Genomic DNA, 12,943 nt, shown 5'->3' with positions numbered 1-12,943 from the left:
GATCTTCTGCGTTTTTTTCGACATTCCGTGGTGTTCTGGATGAAGGTAAGTAGTGTGGAAATGGTCAGGGTTGAGCCCTGACAGCACATATGTATGTATTAGCGGATGCACCAGAGATGGGATATTTTGGCAGAATCAAAGTGCCTGTGGGCAAGATAAGCAGCACATATTTGAAAGAATGTGAAAACCTAGAGCCATCCAGAGAAAAAGGTTGAGATGCATTTGTAGAGCAGTAACTGTGCTTGTAGAGGACCACATAATAAATGTGGGGTGCATTGAGTGGATGAGTCAGATCAGACTCAAAAAAGTGGCAGTTGATATTGCATCAGGTACATCAGACTCGGGGATTCTTCCCACTCATGCCCTATGACACTCTCTAGGTAAGGGGGATTTTTTTTTAATTCAAGAAGGCATGAACAGCTGCACTGCATCACCTATATAAATACCCACAGCAGCTCTTAGCCCAGGCAGAAAGAAAGAAGGGCAGCTCTTGGTTCAGTAATAGAGAAAACATTTTTAAAAAATTAACTGAAAAATGCAGCTGAGAAGAGCTACATCCTGCCTCATCTAATTCTTTACTCAGTGCTTAGCATTTTCTCTGGCCTTGTTCTGATAAGGGGTGCTTGCTGAGTCGGTGGAGGGGGCAATGCTGGGGAAAAAAATAAAGCCAGTAGACTCAAAATGGTACAATATGCAGAGAACCCAGGGCCCTCTTCACAATACAGCCTCCCCCCCCCAGAAATTCAGTCACTAGCCCAAGGGAATATCATTCAGCTGCTGTTCTGCCTCCCCAAATACCTTCCCTGAGTTTAGTGGCCCAAACTCAAACACACTAATGGGAAACCAGTCCCTGCACCTTCAAACCGTTTGTAGAATGGATCGTAAGGTCTGCACATAATTGAGCCAATGACAGAATGCCTTGTTGAAAACTAGTCTCTTCAGATCCTGTATAAGGGCGTCTCGAATTCCTCCAGCGTTGTAGTTGGCTCAACACCACAACCTTCTTCCCCAGGTTCGTGGTGGTCTCCCCTCTTTGGTGAATCACTGATCTCCCCCTGCTCTTGGAACTTCATTCTTTACTTGGAGCCTAGCAGGATTTGAGTCTCCTGGCACCATAGAGACCAACAAGATTCTCAGGGCGAAGCTACACATGACGAATGACACTTGAATGGCAAGTGTATTTCTCCCTGTTCACTTGCCCTCCACTCAATCCACTTGCCATTCAAGTGTCATTCGTCATGTGTAGCTTGGCCCTCAGTGTTAGCTTTTGAGAGTCAGAGCTCCCTTCTTTAGACCCTTCCATTCTGGAGAGTCAGAAGTAATGCTCAGAAATAAGGGGGTTTAGTCATTTTTGTAGCTCACAGTTTTGTGTACGTACATCTCTAGTCACTAGCCTAAGTGAATGTTGTTAAGCCAATGCTCAGAGCCAAGCTACAAGTGACACCTGACACAGGTTGGACACTTGTCAGCTTCTCTCAAGTTCTGATGAGAAATGTAGGCATCCTGGTCTTGCAGCTGTAATGGAGAGCGAAGCTGTAAAACCAGGACGCCTACATTTCCCATCAAAACTTGAGGGAAGCTGACAAGTGTCATACCTGTGTCAGGCGTCACTTGTAGCTTGGCTCCCAGTCTTCCCAAATATCTTCCTCAAACTTAGTGCCCCAAATTCAAGCACACTAATGGGAAACCAGACCCCGCTCCATTAATATGCTTCCAGTGTGCATCATAAGCATTGCACAGAATTGAGCCAATGAGAGAATGCCTTGTTGAAGTCTATTTAATTCTGATTCTATAAAACGGCACTTCAAACTCCTTGTAGTTGGCTAAACTTCCCCAGCTTCTCTGTTGTCTCCCCTCTTTGGTGAATCACTGATCCCCCCCCCCCATGCTCCTGAATCTTCATTCCTCACTTGGAGACTAGCAGGATTTGAGTCCAGTGGCAACTGAGAGACCAACAAGATTTTCAGAGTGTTAGCTTTTGAGAGTCAGAGCTCTCTTCTTTAGGCCCTTTATGGTTGATTTGTCTCCTGGACGTTTGCCCTTTTGCCAAATCACTGAATCCCTCACTTTGAACTGCCAACTTCTTAACAACAACAACATTCAATTTATATACCACCAAGTATGCCTACTCAGAACAGTTTACAAACTATGTTATTATTGTCCCCACAACAATCACCCTGTGAGGTGGGTGGGGCTGAGAGAGCTCTGAGAAGCTGTGACTGACCCGAGGTCACCCAGCTGGCTTCAAGCAGAGGAGTGGGGAATCAAACCCGGCTCTCCAGATTACAGTCCTGCCGCTCTTTAACCACTACACCAGACTGGCTGATTACACTTTAGATTTTCCCTCCATTCAATTCCAGCTTCCTTCCCTTCTGACTCAGATCACAGCCTCATGGACTCTTCTCATGGATAAAGAAAACTTTTAAAAAAACCTTTCCACCCTGTATTGTGCCTTAGATTCCCCTTTCATTCCCATCAAGGATCAACCCCAGGTAGCATTGCTTGGCTTGCATTACTGTAATGTGATGTTGTTTCAGGTCTTTGCCTTCTTTTGCATGTCATCTTTTTAGCCTTGTATCTGGTTAAGGGGATAAAGGTTGCTTCTTTTTGAGATTCTCTCGGTTTTATTCTTTTTTCCTGATCAGACTGGGACCCAGCTATGAACCAGACTGCTCAACCCCAAAAGAGTGATGTGGTCTGTCCCCACATGTGTAAAGGATGCTTTACATGTTGCTGGCACAATGTGCAGACCTGTCTAAATAACACCTCCTGAGCTTCTAGGGGATTTGGATCATGAAATATAAGATCTCCATTTTTTGTTTTCAGAACGCAACTCCCTTTCTGATAACACAGCAACCCACATTTAATAAAAAGTCATCACTTTCATGAGCTTGTGAACTTCCAGGAGGCATCTTATTGATCACTTTTGGAAATAAAGGTTTGGATGAGATAAAATGATATGTGGAATCATGAAATGATTAGGCTGTTTCCTGGTTTTTGTTAACAAAATTTCTTCTAGGTCAAAAATCCAGCTCGTCCAAAGCTTTGTGGGGTCAGACCGTGTCACTCTTTTGGTGTGGTAGGCAACCTATGGAATGGTCACTGGCTTCAGGATGATTGCAGAGCCTCAAACAATGGGAATCAGATCATTGTGACCAAGTTTATCACTATAATTCCCACCTTGAGCTATTCAATATGGAAGCTAAGGTTGTCTGTGGCAAGCATAACTGATAAAAAGGGCAGGAGTCTCAACACTGGCCACTGGCTTCAAGATGATGGTAGGATTGGGAGGTTCAATGTCAAATATGAAAGGAACCCAATAATTTTCCCCACACACAATCCCCATATCCCACCCTACCGTTTTTTTGCTCTCGAAGCTATGGTTGTCTGGGCCTAGAGTCACAATCACGAACCTCCAGGTGGAGCCTAAAGAATCCCTGGAATTACAACTGATCTCCAGATGACAGAGGTCAGTTCCCCTGTGGAAAATGTCTGTTTTGGGGAGTGGACTGTATGACCACTGAGGCGCTTCCAGTTCTGCCTGAGAGAGATAAACATGTTCATGCTGTTGTTCACTTTGGTGCAACGTAGCTAGCAAAAGACAGAAATATCTTCTTGATCATTTGGGGATTTATATTAATTTCTTTATTGTAGAAATACATAGTTTACTATAGTCAAAAGCATGACATAGATTTTTAGGCTACGTCTCTCTCCTTATTAGCTGTCCTTTGTTGTTCAGCTCAGGCCTTAATACGATTATGTAGCATTTTGGGGAAAAGATGCAGCCCAGAAGCCCAGCACTGGAGGTTAGAATGGAGAAGACCTCCACAGCCACCATGTACTTCCCTTTGGTGCTCAAGTATGTCGGAACAAAGGACAGCCAAACACAGCAAAAGACGAGCATGCTGAAGGTGATGAACTTGGCTTCATTGAAACTGTCAGGCAACTTCCTGGCCAGAAAAGCCACAGTGAAGCTGACGATGGCCAGGAAGCCCATGTAGCCCAAGACACAGTAAAACATGGTGGCTGACCCTTCATTACATTCCAGCACAATTTTTTCATTTATAGCATGCATGTCAAAATCTGGGAAAGGAGGAGAAGTTGCCAACCATAAGGTACAAATGGAAACTTGAATAAGGGAGCAGGCAATAACGATGGACTTGGCCATTCTATTACCCACCCATGTCCTCATTCTGGAGCCTGGCTTGGTGGCTATGAATGCTAGAACCACAATGACAGTTTTAGCTAACACACAAGAGACAGCCACTGAGAAGATGATGCCAAAAGTTGTTTGTCGGAACAGACATGTCGTGTCCCCTGGCTGGCCAATGAATAGCAAAGCACAGAGGAAGGAGAGCAGGAGGGAGAGGAGAAGGGTGTAGGTGAGGTCCCGGTTGTTGGCTTTGACGATGGGAGTATCCCGGTGCCTGATGAAGATCCCAAGCACCAAAGATGTGAGGAAAGCAAAGAAAAGAGCAAACGTGGCCAAAGTGATCCCCAAAGGGTCTTCATATGACAAGAAGCTTATCTGTTTTGGAAGGCATAAATTCTTGTCCTTGTTCGGATACTGTCCTTCGGGGCACTGTAAACAGTCATTCATGTCTGAAAAAGAAACGTGAATATAGATTCCCTCAAGCCCTTTTCAAAGCACATTTCACTCAGTATAAAGGGCCCTTCAATAAGTGCTGCTGTTCATTCAAGTTGTGAATGAAGCATTTGCAGATTTCTTGTGCGTTTTTCTTTGCAAAGAGCTGTACTCAGTAATGTCCAAGGAACTAATGAGGAATAGGAGATATTTACTGACATCTATGAAGTCGCTCTCTCTTACCAATAGCACCAGTTTGCAATTATCACCTTTACCTCATCTGGATATGATTTTTTCTAGTATAGGGTATGTGCTATGCAAATCAGAGCTGACAGATAGATATGTTAGAATAGAACCATGATCACTGCTGAAACCTGAGCAACTTAAAAAAAATATTACTGAAATTAGGTTCAGTGCACCCTAATGCTCTGATGATAAATTCCATACATATCATCTCTTACCTTTTTTGTTTGAAATCTTCCCTTCTGGACATGGAAGGCAATCATAGCAGCAAAATGGCTTCCCTTCCTTCTTTCGGCTGCTATAACCAGAATGACAATTGTCGTTACATACAGAAAGGGGCCTTTCCTGTCCCAAAATGGAAGAAGAGAATGTGTTTCTTGTCATAAAAAATCTTTGTAGCTTTATATTTACTCCTTTAAGCTACTGTTAAAAATAGATTGGTGGCATGGTATGATGCTGCTGTTTTCAGAGAGCACTTAGTATGCAGTGGATGGTTGACTTTTCCTCGTCTCAAATGAGTCTTGAGTAGAGATGGGCACGAACCGAAATACGAACCAAAGTTCATCACAAACCGAGCCAGATCAAGGTTTGCAAACCGGCAGTTTGTCAGAGCCCATTTCAGACAAACCGCCACAATCTATAGGCTGGTTAATTTGGTTCATTTTTTGGTTCATCACTGCAGACAGCCTGATGCCAGTCACTCAATTTCTTTGGCAACGGGAGGGAGATGGGCTTTTTGCAGACCTGCTGCCCCAAAAGTGACATTATCATGAACCAAGCATAAAAGTTCATGATTTGTAAAATTCGACGAACCATGAACTGCATGTTTGGTATTTTCCCTGTTCATGCTCATCTCTAGTCTTGACTAGGGGTGCACAACCCGAAAATATTCAGGTTTTGGAAATTAAATTTCGGAAATAGCATAATTCCGAAATGGCAAGCCGCTTCAGAATTATGCTATTTTACTCGCTTCGGTATGCTCCGTAAATATTTGGAGATACCGAAGTGAGGGGGAAAACTCCCTCACCCTCACCTCCCACCCCCCAGGGGCAACCCCTCCACCCCCTGGGCTACAACTCCCTTCCCACCCACTTACCTGGTTGGAGGAAGAGTGGGAGGAACATCAGCTGGGTTGTGGCGGCCAGGAACCTGGAGCCCTCTGCTGCCACACCGCCTCCTCCTGAGCTGCAGGATGGCATCAGTGGGCGAACAATGTCCCTGACATCGGTGGGTGAATGGAGCACCGGGGGGGGGGTTGCAGGCTTAAGCCTGCGATCCCTGCCACCTCCATTTGCCCGCCCATGTCAGGGACAAGGAGCTCCTCATCTCTGACATCAGCGGGTGAACAGAGTGCCCAGGGAGGGGGAGTTGCAGGCCGTGTCCGAACTGGCTTGGCTTCTGCTCAGGGCCCCCCCTCCTCCACCCGGTTGGGATGGAGGGGAGACCATGAGCTGAAGTCCGTTCCTGGTGTGGCTTGCAAGCTGCGCCAGGAATGGGCTTCTGATCAGGGCCACCTTCCCCTCCTCCACCCGGTTGGGATGGAGGGGAGACCATGAGCTGAAGCCCATTTCCAGTGCGGCTTGGAAGTTGCAATGGAAACGGGCTTCTGCTCAGGCCCCCCTCCTCTACTACCCCATTGGGATGGAGGGGAGAGCGTGAGTTGAAGCCCATTCCCAGCGTGGCTTGGAAGCTACTCCGGGAACGGGCTTCTGCTCAGGGTCCCCCCTCCTCCTCCACCCGGTCAAGATAGAGTGGAGACAGTGAGCTGAAGCCCGTTCCCAGCGCGGCTTGGAAATCACGCCAGGAACGGGCTTCTACTCAGGGCTCCCTTTCCCTCCTCCACCTGGTCGGGATGGAGGGGAGACTGTGAGCTGAAGTCTGTTCCTGGCACGGCTTGGAAGTCACGCAGGGAATGGGCTTCTGCTCAGGGCCCCCTTCTCCTCCTCTACCCTGTTGGTTTGGGGGGGGGGAATTTGAGCCGAAGATCAGCTGTCTGTTGGAAACACCGACAAACAGCTGATCCTTGGTTTAAATGTTCCTCTCCCTCCTTCTGTACAGTGGCAGGGAGAGGGACATTTTCAACTCTTTGCCCCGAAGCTTCCCAAAGCTATACAAATAGCTTGGGGAATCTTTGATTCGGGGTTTCTGAAATGGCCTGGGCATACTGGGGCCACTTTGGAAAACCCGAACCTTTACAAATCAGGTCCAATTTGGGTATTTTCCCCGAATCAGAAACCCGAAGTGCACATCCCTAGTCTTGGCCTGTTTTGACTGTCATCTCAAGGCTTCATCCAGTGTCCTGTACAATGAAAAAGGCATAGTAACATTTTTGATGTGTTATGTTAGTTTTGCTTGGTAATGCTTTCCTCATTTTCCTCATGCTTTTTCTATAGTCCTTAGTTTTAACTTATGTATTTGTTTATAACCACTTCCCCCACTCTGCTTCAGATTGTGCTGTAAGTGATCAAAATGAAGTAATGTATTATTGTTTCAAGGCTCTGCCTAGTTTAACATGAGTAGAAAATCATAGTGATCCTACCTTAAATACTTTTGGATCCATGCAAGCTATATAGTTATCGAGGAGTGTGTTTCCTTGTACTAATCTGTCCATCTACACAACATTAATGGTTTTCAATAAGAATTTGTGCAAATGGAATTTCTATCAGAAGAGGAAGCACATTGTATGGAAGAAGCTATCTAGCATGCATAGAACTCATTCATTGGATCCAAGTCTGTGTCAACAGAAAATAGAAAAAGGATGATTTCCATCTGTGAACACGTCATTTACTGTGATAGCATTCGGGAGAAATGACTTGACACATCCCAAAGTGGACATGCATCCTACCTGGTTGAACATGGCAGGCCATACCACTGTATCCTCAAAGATGAGGAACATTTTGTCAAGAGGAGCTTTGGGGTCTGTCTTTCCAATTTTGACTCTAAGAAAGGACTGGTTTGGGAATGTGACCCAGTTGATGATATCAAACCCAGCTACTAATTCCGCATTTTGGTCAAAGGACACCTGTTCTCCAGCACTGTTGTTGAATAAGACTCTTCTCAGAAAATGGTGAAGCTAAATGGGAAATAGGAACACCAATGAGCAGGATGAATAAAATATGAAAACAAACATTCAGAAATTATGAGTGGTGTTCATGGCCCTTTGAAAAGCTATTCACAAACTTATTATATTTGTAGCAGGTTGGATATTGCTAGAAGAATGGAAAGTATCAGTTTCACATTCTTTGCTGCAGAATGTGGTGTTGCCCCCAAATAAACAAGGACCACATGGGCAGCAGTGGTAGGAGCAAAATAGCTATACTTGCCATAGAGAAAGAGAAATCTGATATGCATCTTTCCTTCTAGAGTAGCTATTAAGATATCTTTCCAGAAGCCTAATTCTGGAAGCATCATATAACGTATAGCATACGGAAAAATGTATTACACACCCTCAATTTCCACAAGATCACAGACACACAAAAATATTGCCCAAGTAAAATTCTAGATGTCTTCTATCTAGATAGGCTGGAAGCATCACCTGTGTCATGTGCAGATACATGTACGGGCAGAAATCGTATTTGATCAGCTGATACAATATAGAAGTGGGCCTGCAAGACAGAGATGTTCTGCCAGGCATATGGTTGAGGCCAGCATTAGGTCCATCGATAGAGCCTCCTTACCAATCTCTTGCCAATGGGGGGAGGCTACACAGTTGTTGTACGGTGACTTATCCCCCACACGTGCAATGTTATAGTGTAATATCATCCCATACCTCCCCCCTTTGTATGGTTGGGGGACAGGGAAGTGTGAAGGGGCCTCATCCTGGAATGATGGAATTCATTGTTGATGTTTAACTCTGAAATTTATACTCTCTGAGAGGTATTGTTTTATTTCTTTATTCTGTATATTTGTATTACTGCTAGAACCCGCCTTGAGCCCGCTCATGGGGAGGGTGGGCAACTAAACTAAACAGACTATCACAACTTCTGAAATGCCTTCATAGAAGAGATCTCCACATCATATTAATTCTCTGTATAATTGCTTAAGTTTCTGATGTCCCTACTATACGCATACTCACTGCATGTTCTCTTTATTTTCTGTTATCACTATAAACACCTGTTGCTCATCTTAGATTGGCGGCATCTTCTGTTCACTGATAAAAACCTATATGCATAATCCTCTCTAAATTTCCTGGTGGTCTGCAATTTCGGTAAGACCAAATAAATGTCATTTTTCCTTGCATCCTCATTTCTGAGTTATACTTTTGCCACACTTGGATGACATGAAACATTTACCACTTTGTCTGTGAGATAGAGTGTGTTCTAAACTAGGGGGTTCCCTGACTTCCTGATAGCTTTCCCCTAGAAATCAAGTAAGTCAAGCGCCATCATTTACAGATCTCCGCCTCTGCACAATTTATTGTGATATTGCATGAATTCACCAATATGCCTTGTATTTGTGCATTTAAAATGTTACCTGCCGTAGCTGTTGATCTTGAAGATCCAATCTCCCACCATGTACCATTGCTCTTTCTTGGAATCTGGTGAACAGCATGTCCTGCAATGCATATGCCACTGAATAGACACTGTTATAGATGCTGTAGCTATGGGCAGTTGTGATTGTTTCAAAAACAGATCCGGGAAGAGAATCCAGCTTCTCCTTCCCAGTGCAAATATTCCCATCCTTTGGGCCTACCACAGAGTTGGAGAAGGAACAGTTAAATGCTTGTTGCCAGAATAGCCTGATGAAGCCATCTTCTTTTTCAGAGGAAAGATTTTTCTTCTGAAGAAATTTCTGGAATCCGGAGAGCTCCACAGAGTGAATAGCAAAGGAGATGGCACCATGGATAGCATTTATGTCCCAGTTTCTTTGAAAGGGAAGTGAGGTGAAGTCCATCTGAGCAGTCATGATCCAGATTGTACCTTTTGCCTTAATCGGTATATCCTCGAATTCTGGGAGTTGTAGGAATATTCTTAAAATTATCATCGTCTGAATTTCACCATGAAGAACCAAAACATTAGCAGTGCTTCCCATGACAGTTTTGAATGTTTTAATAAGCTCTGTCTCCATTTCAGCAATTTCACTGGAAAATGCTATCAGTGGAAATGTTTCTATGAAGTCAAAGCAAATCCCATTCTTGGAGAATATGGGAATCATTTCCTGCACAAACCTCTCTCCAGCTTCATGATCGAGCGAAACCAAAATTACCCCAATCCATGTCCACTTGAAATATAGCAGTAAGTGAAGAATCCCCATATTTTGATGCACCTCTTTTGGGAACATCCAATGGAAGAAAACAGATTGTGTTTTCCTATCCATCACTGAGGCAGAGCCATATGTGAGCTAGAGAAGCAACAGAAAAAAAACAAGGAAATGTTCTAAGCTAAAACCAGAGTATACACAGTTTTTACTCCACAGCATTGAATGCACAAATTGGCTCACTATGGAAATCATTCTCTGTTATCATTTCTGTCTTGAAACTGAATCTCAAAAGAGAATAGTCAGATGGGTAGCCATGCTAGTCTGCTTTAGAACAACAGGACAGTAGAAGAGACACTGAAGAAGGAAGCTCTGACTCTTGAAAGCTTACACTCTCAAAATCTTGTTGGTCTCTAAGGTACTAATGGACCCAAATATTGCACAAAAGACAATAGAAATGTTGGTGGTGTGTGGAGCTTTCATTCTTCTGGGCCACAACTTACCTGGGGGATCTTGTAGATGTGCAGAATGGCTTCCACATGGAGAAAGATGTCAGAGTTTGGTCCGGTGATGACTACGAGTGGATTGTGTCGGGCATCACACTTGTAGTTGGGGATGAATCTGCCCCATGTGGAGAGTAGTTCCATCAAGGCAAGGTAGGTCCAACGTGCCGCGAACTGGCTGTTGTAGAGGTCAAAGCCCAGTGAGAAGTTGGGTAAGATCTGGGGGTTTTCATTGATCTCCTTTACAGCAAAATCCAAGGCCAGGATGTGCTGGTAGTTCTGAGTCAGGAAACTACAATGAAAATTTCCTGCTGCATCACAATTCATCTCTGACAGAATTGAACAGCCTCAGTCTTTCTGTCCAATATATAGTTCCTATCCACACTAAAGTAGACATTAATTGTGATGAGCTTGAGAAGTGTAAAGAGTCATTAACTGGTTTAAACATCATAAAGCACCGAAGTTTCATCAAGCTATCCAGGGTAGTGTGAAATTCAACATGTGGGCCACTCCACAAATTATGGTTCGGATGTATCACATCAGGATATAAATGCATAGTCCCCCCCCCCCGCCCCTTAATGTCCTACTTCTTTTAAAACTATGGTTGTGTGTGATGGATATTGTGGCTTAATCTTGGCATGTTCTCCAGCACTACTCCTACAAAATCCCCATCTGCTTTAATGCCTGGCCAGCATGAAGGGAAGGGAATCTGCATTTGTCAATGAAAGCGAGGTCTGAAACAAGCCCCGGTCTCAAATTGTGTCTGAATTGAGCTGTCTATGTGCAGCTGGAAAGCTGGATCTCTTGCCTGCAGAAGACCAGGAACTACTGAGAATGAAAACACTATGTGCAGACTTTGGACTTTGCAATTCTGCAATCAGCTGCTCATTTTCAATTGTATTGAACCAAACATTCAAATGTATTATTATTTTATTGAAAATGGCTTTGTTTATGCACCGATGACCTTTACATTCACCGGGGAAGAAATATTACTCACTGTCTGACAAATTTAACCAATGGATAAATCAAGATACAATGATTCCTGGAATGTCCCTGGAGGGATATATTGATACCAGACAGTAAAAACTCAAAATACGGTATATAAGAATTTATCAGAGGGTAAACAAATCTGCCTAGAAGATGGAATGCTGGGTTGTGGAAAATGCTTTGCCTTTTTCCACACTTAAAATTAAGTAGGATTATCTCTGCTTGTACAAGAGAGATTCAACGTCCTTCTTGGAAATTGGAAAGCTGGATCTCTTGCCTGCAGAAGACCAGGAACTACTGAGAATGAAAACACTAACAATAATGGTTATGGCATAGCCTGTGTGACTTTCTGAAAAAGAGAGAAAATAAAATGTAGAGCCAGCCATTCTCTACCTCATAGAATCCCAGTCACATCTACAAACACCATGTAGTTGAAAAGTCTGATTTCTTACACATGGTCATCAAAGAGTTCCTCCGAGGGACGTTTGTCAAAAGTGATCGGATTGGTAAATATGTAGATCTGGGATATAACGCCTGCAATGATGAGGTCTCCTGATTTATAATATTTGTGAAGGATAGGAAGAGGGTCCCTGATGGGACATGTGACAGGAGGAATCTTGCCCACTGCCAGAGGCAGCAGCGCCAATATCAACATCGCAAATGCCACCATCTCGAGTGAAATTTTCCTTCTGGACAGTAATTCCTGCATTTGTACATTGTTATGAAGGGGTAGCTATTTCCTTGGATTGTACAGCATAAAACATCAGGTTTTATAAGGACACAGGCTTTTCTTTTCTTATCCCTCCTACAGATTTACAAAGGGGAAATTAAGAGCATCCTTTGACCTTGGATCACAAACACAATCAAGCTAGTTGTTAAATGTCTCTAGAGACTTGAACAAGATGTAGAAATCATTATTGTTTATTCGAGAATTACCAGAGTGATAATTGCTGGCCTAGAGACATTCAATGTGACCGTGCTGGAGGAAAAAAGTTATGGCATCATTTCCCTGATATGTTTATTTCTACATATGGATTTGCTTTTGGGGTTCTCGTGAGTTATTCATATAATGCTCTAAAAGATTATGAGGAAACAGTTCCTTGCCCAAAGAAAGTTACAAGGGGTACCACTAGAGTAAATGGCCAAATGGTGCATACCCTAGACATAATACATGGCTTGGATGCACTCCTGACCCTGAGTATAACAGTGGGACTAGTATGAGAAGGTGTGCTAGTAGGCGCAGATAATGATTACCAAAAAGTAGAAAGAGATTATCTGATCCCTGGAATGCAGCAATGTACATACAAGTAGTGTGTGTGTGGGGGGGGGGGGGTGGAATAGTTAAGTTCTGAAGATAAAAGTTTGGAATCCTGCATGTGGCCTGGGATATATCATTTCTGTCCAAGACCAGTTAGAGGATAACAAGTCC

General features: G+C 43.7%; 1 protein-coding gene across 1 annotated transcript; it reads right to left on the bottom strand.

Annotated features, from left to right (window-relative positions):
• Positions 1-3,700: 3,700 nt before the first annotated feature.
• On the bottom strand, positions 3,701-12,184 carry LOC129339740 (vomeronasal type-2 receptor 26-like). Its single transcript, XM_054994322.1, has 6 exons — positions 11,967-12,184; positions 10,528-10,705; positions 9,302-10,168; positions 7,674-7,901; positions 5,047-5,173; positions 3,701-4,602 (listed from the first exon to the last, which is right to left on the bottom strand). The coding sequence occupies exons 1-6, from the start codon at positions 12,182-12,184 to the stop codon at positions 3,701-3,703; spliced, it is 2,520 nt and encodes an 839-aa protein (XP_054850297.1).
• Positions 12,185-12,943: the final 759 nt, after the last annotated feature.

The sequence above is a fragment of the Eublepharis macularius genome, chromosome 12 (genome assembly GCF_028583425.1).
Source record: "Eublepharis macularius isolate TG4126 chromosome 12, MPM_Emac_v1.0, whole genome shotgun sequence".
In the NCBI taxonomy this organism is placed as follows: Eukaryota; Metazoa; Chordata; class Lepidosauria; order Squamata; family Eublepharidae; genus Eublepharis; species Eublepharis macularius.
Note: the sequence above shows the minus strand (reverse complement) of the source record. Positions and strands in the feature narration are given on the sequence as shown.

Excerpts from the sequence above, each read along its gene's own strand:
- LOC129339740 (XM_054994322.1), bottom strand. The coding sequence starts at position 12,184 with ATGGTGGCATTTGCGATGTTGATATTGGCGCTGCTGCCTCTGGCAGTG. Across the intron at positions 10,706-11,966 it reads GAACTCTTTGATGACCATGT|CCAGTTCGCGGCACGTTGGA; the intron begins GTAAGAAATCAG and ends CCTCTACAACAG. Across the intron at positions 5,174-7,673 it reads GGCCTGCCATGTTCAACCAG|GAAAGGCCCCTTTCTGTATG; the intron begins GTAGGATGCATG and ends ATTTTGGGACAG.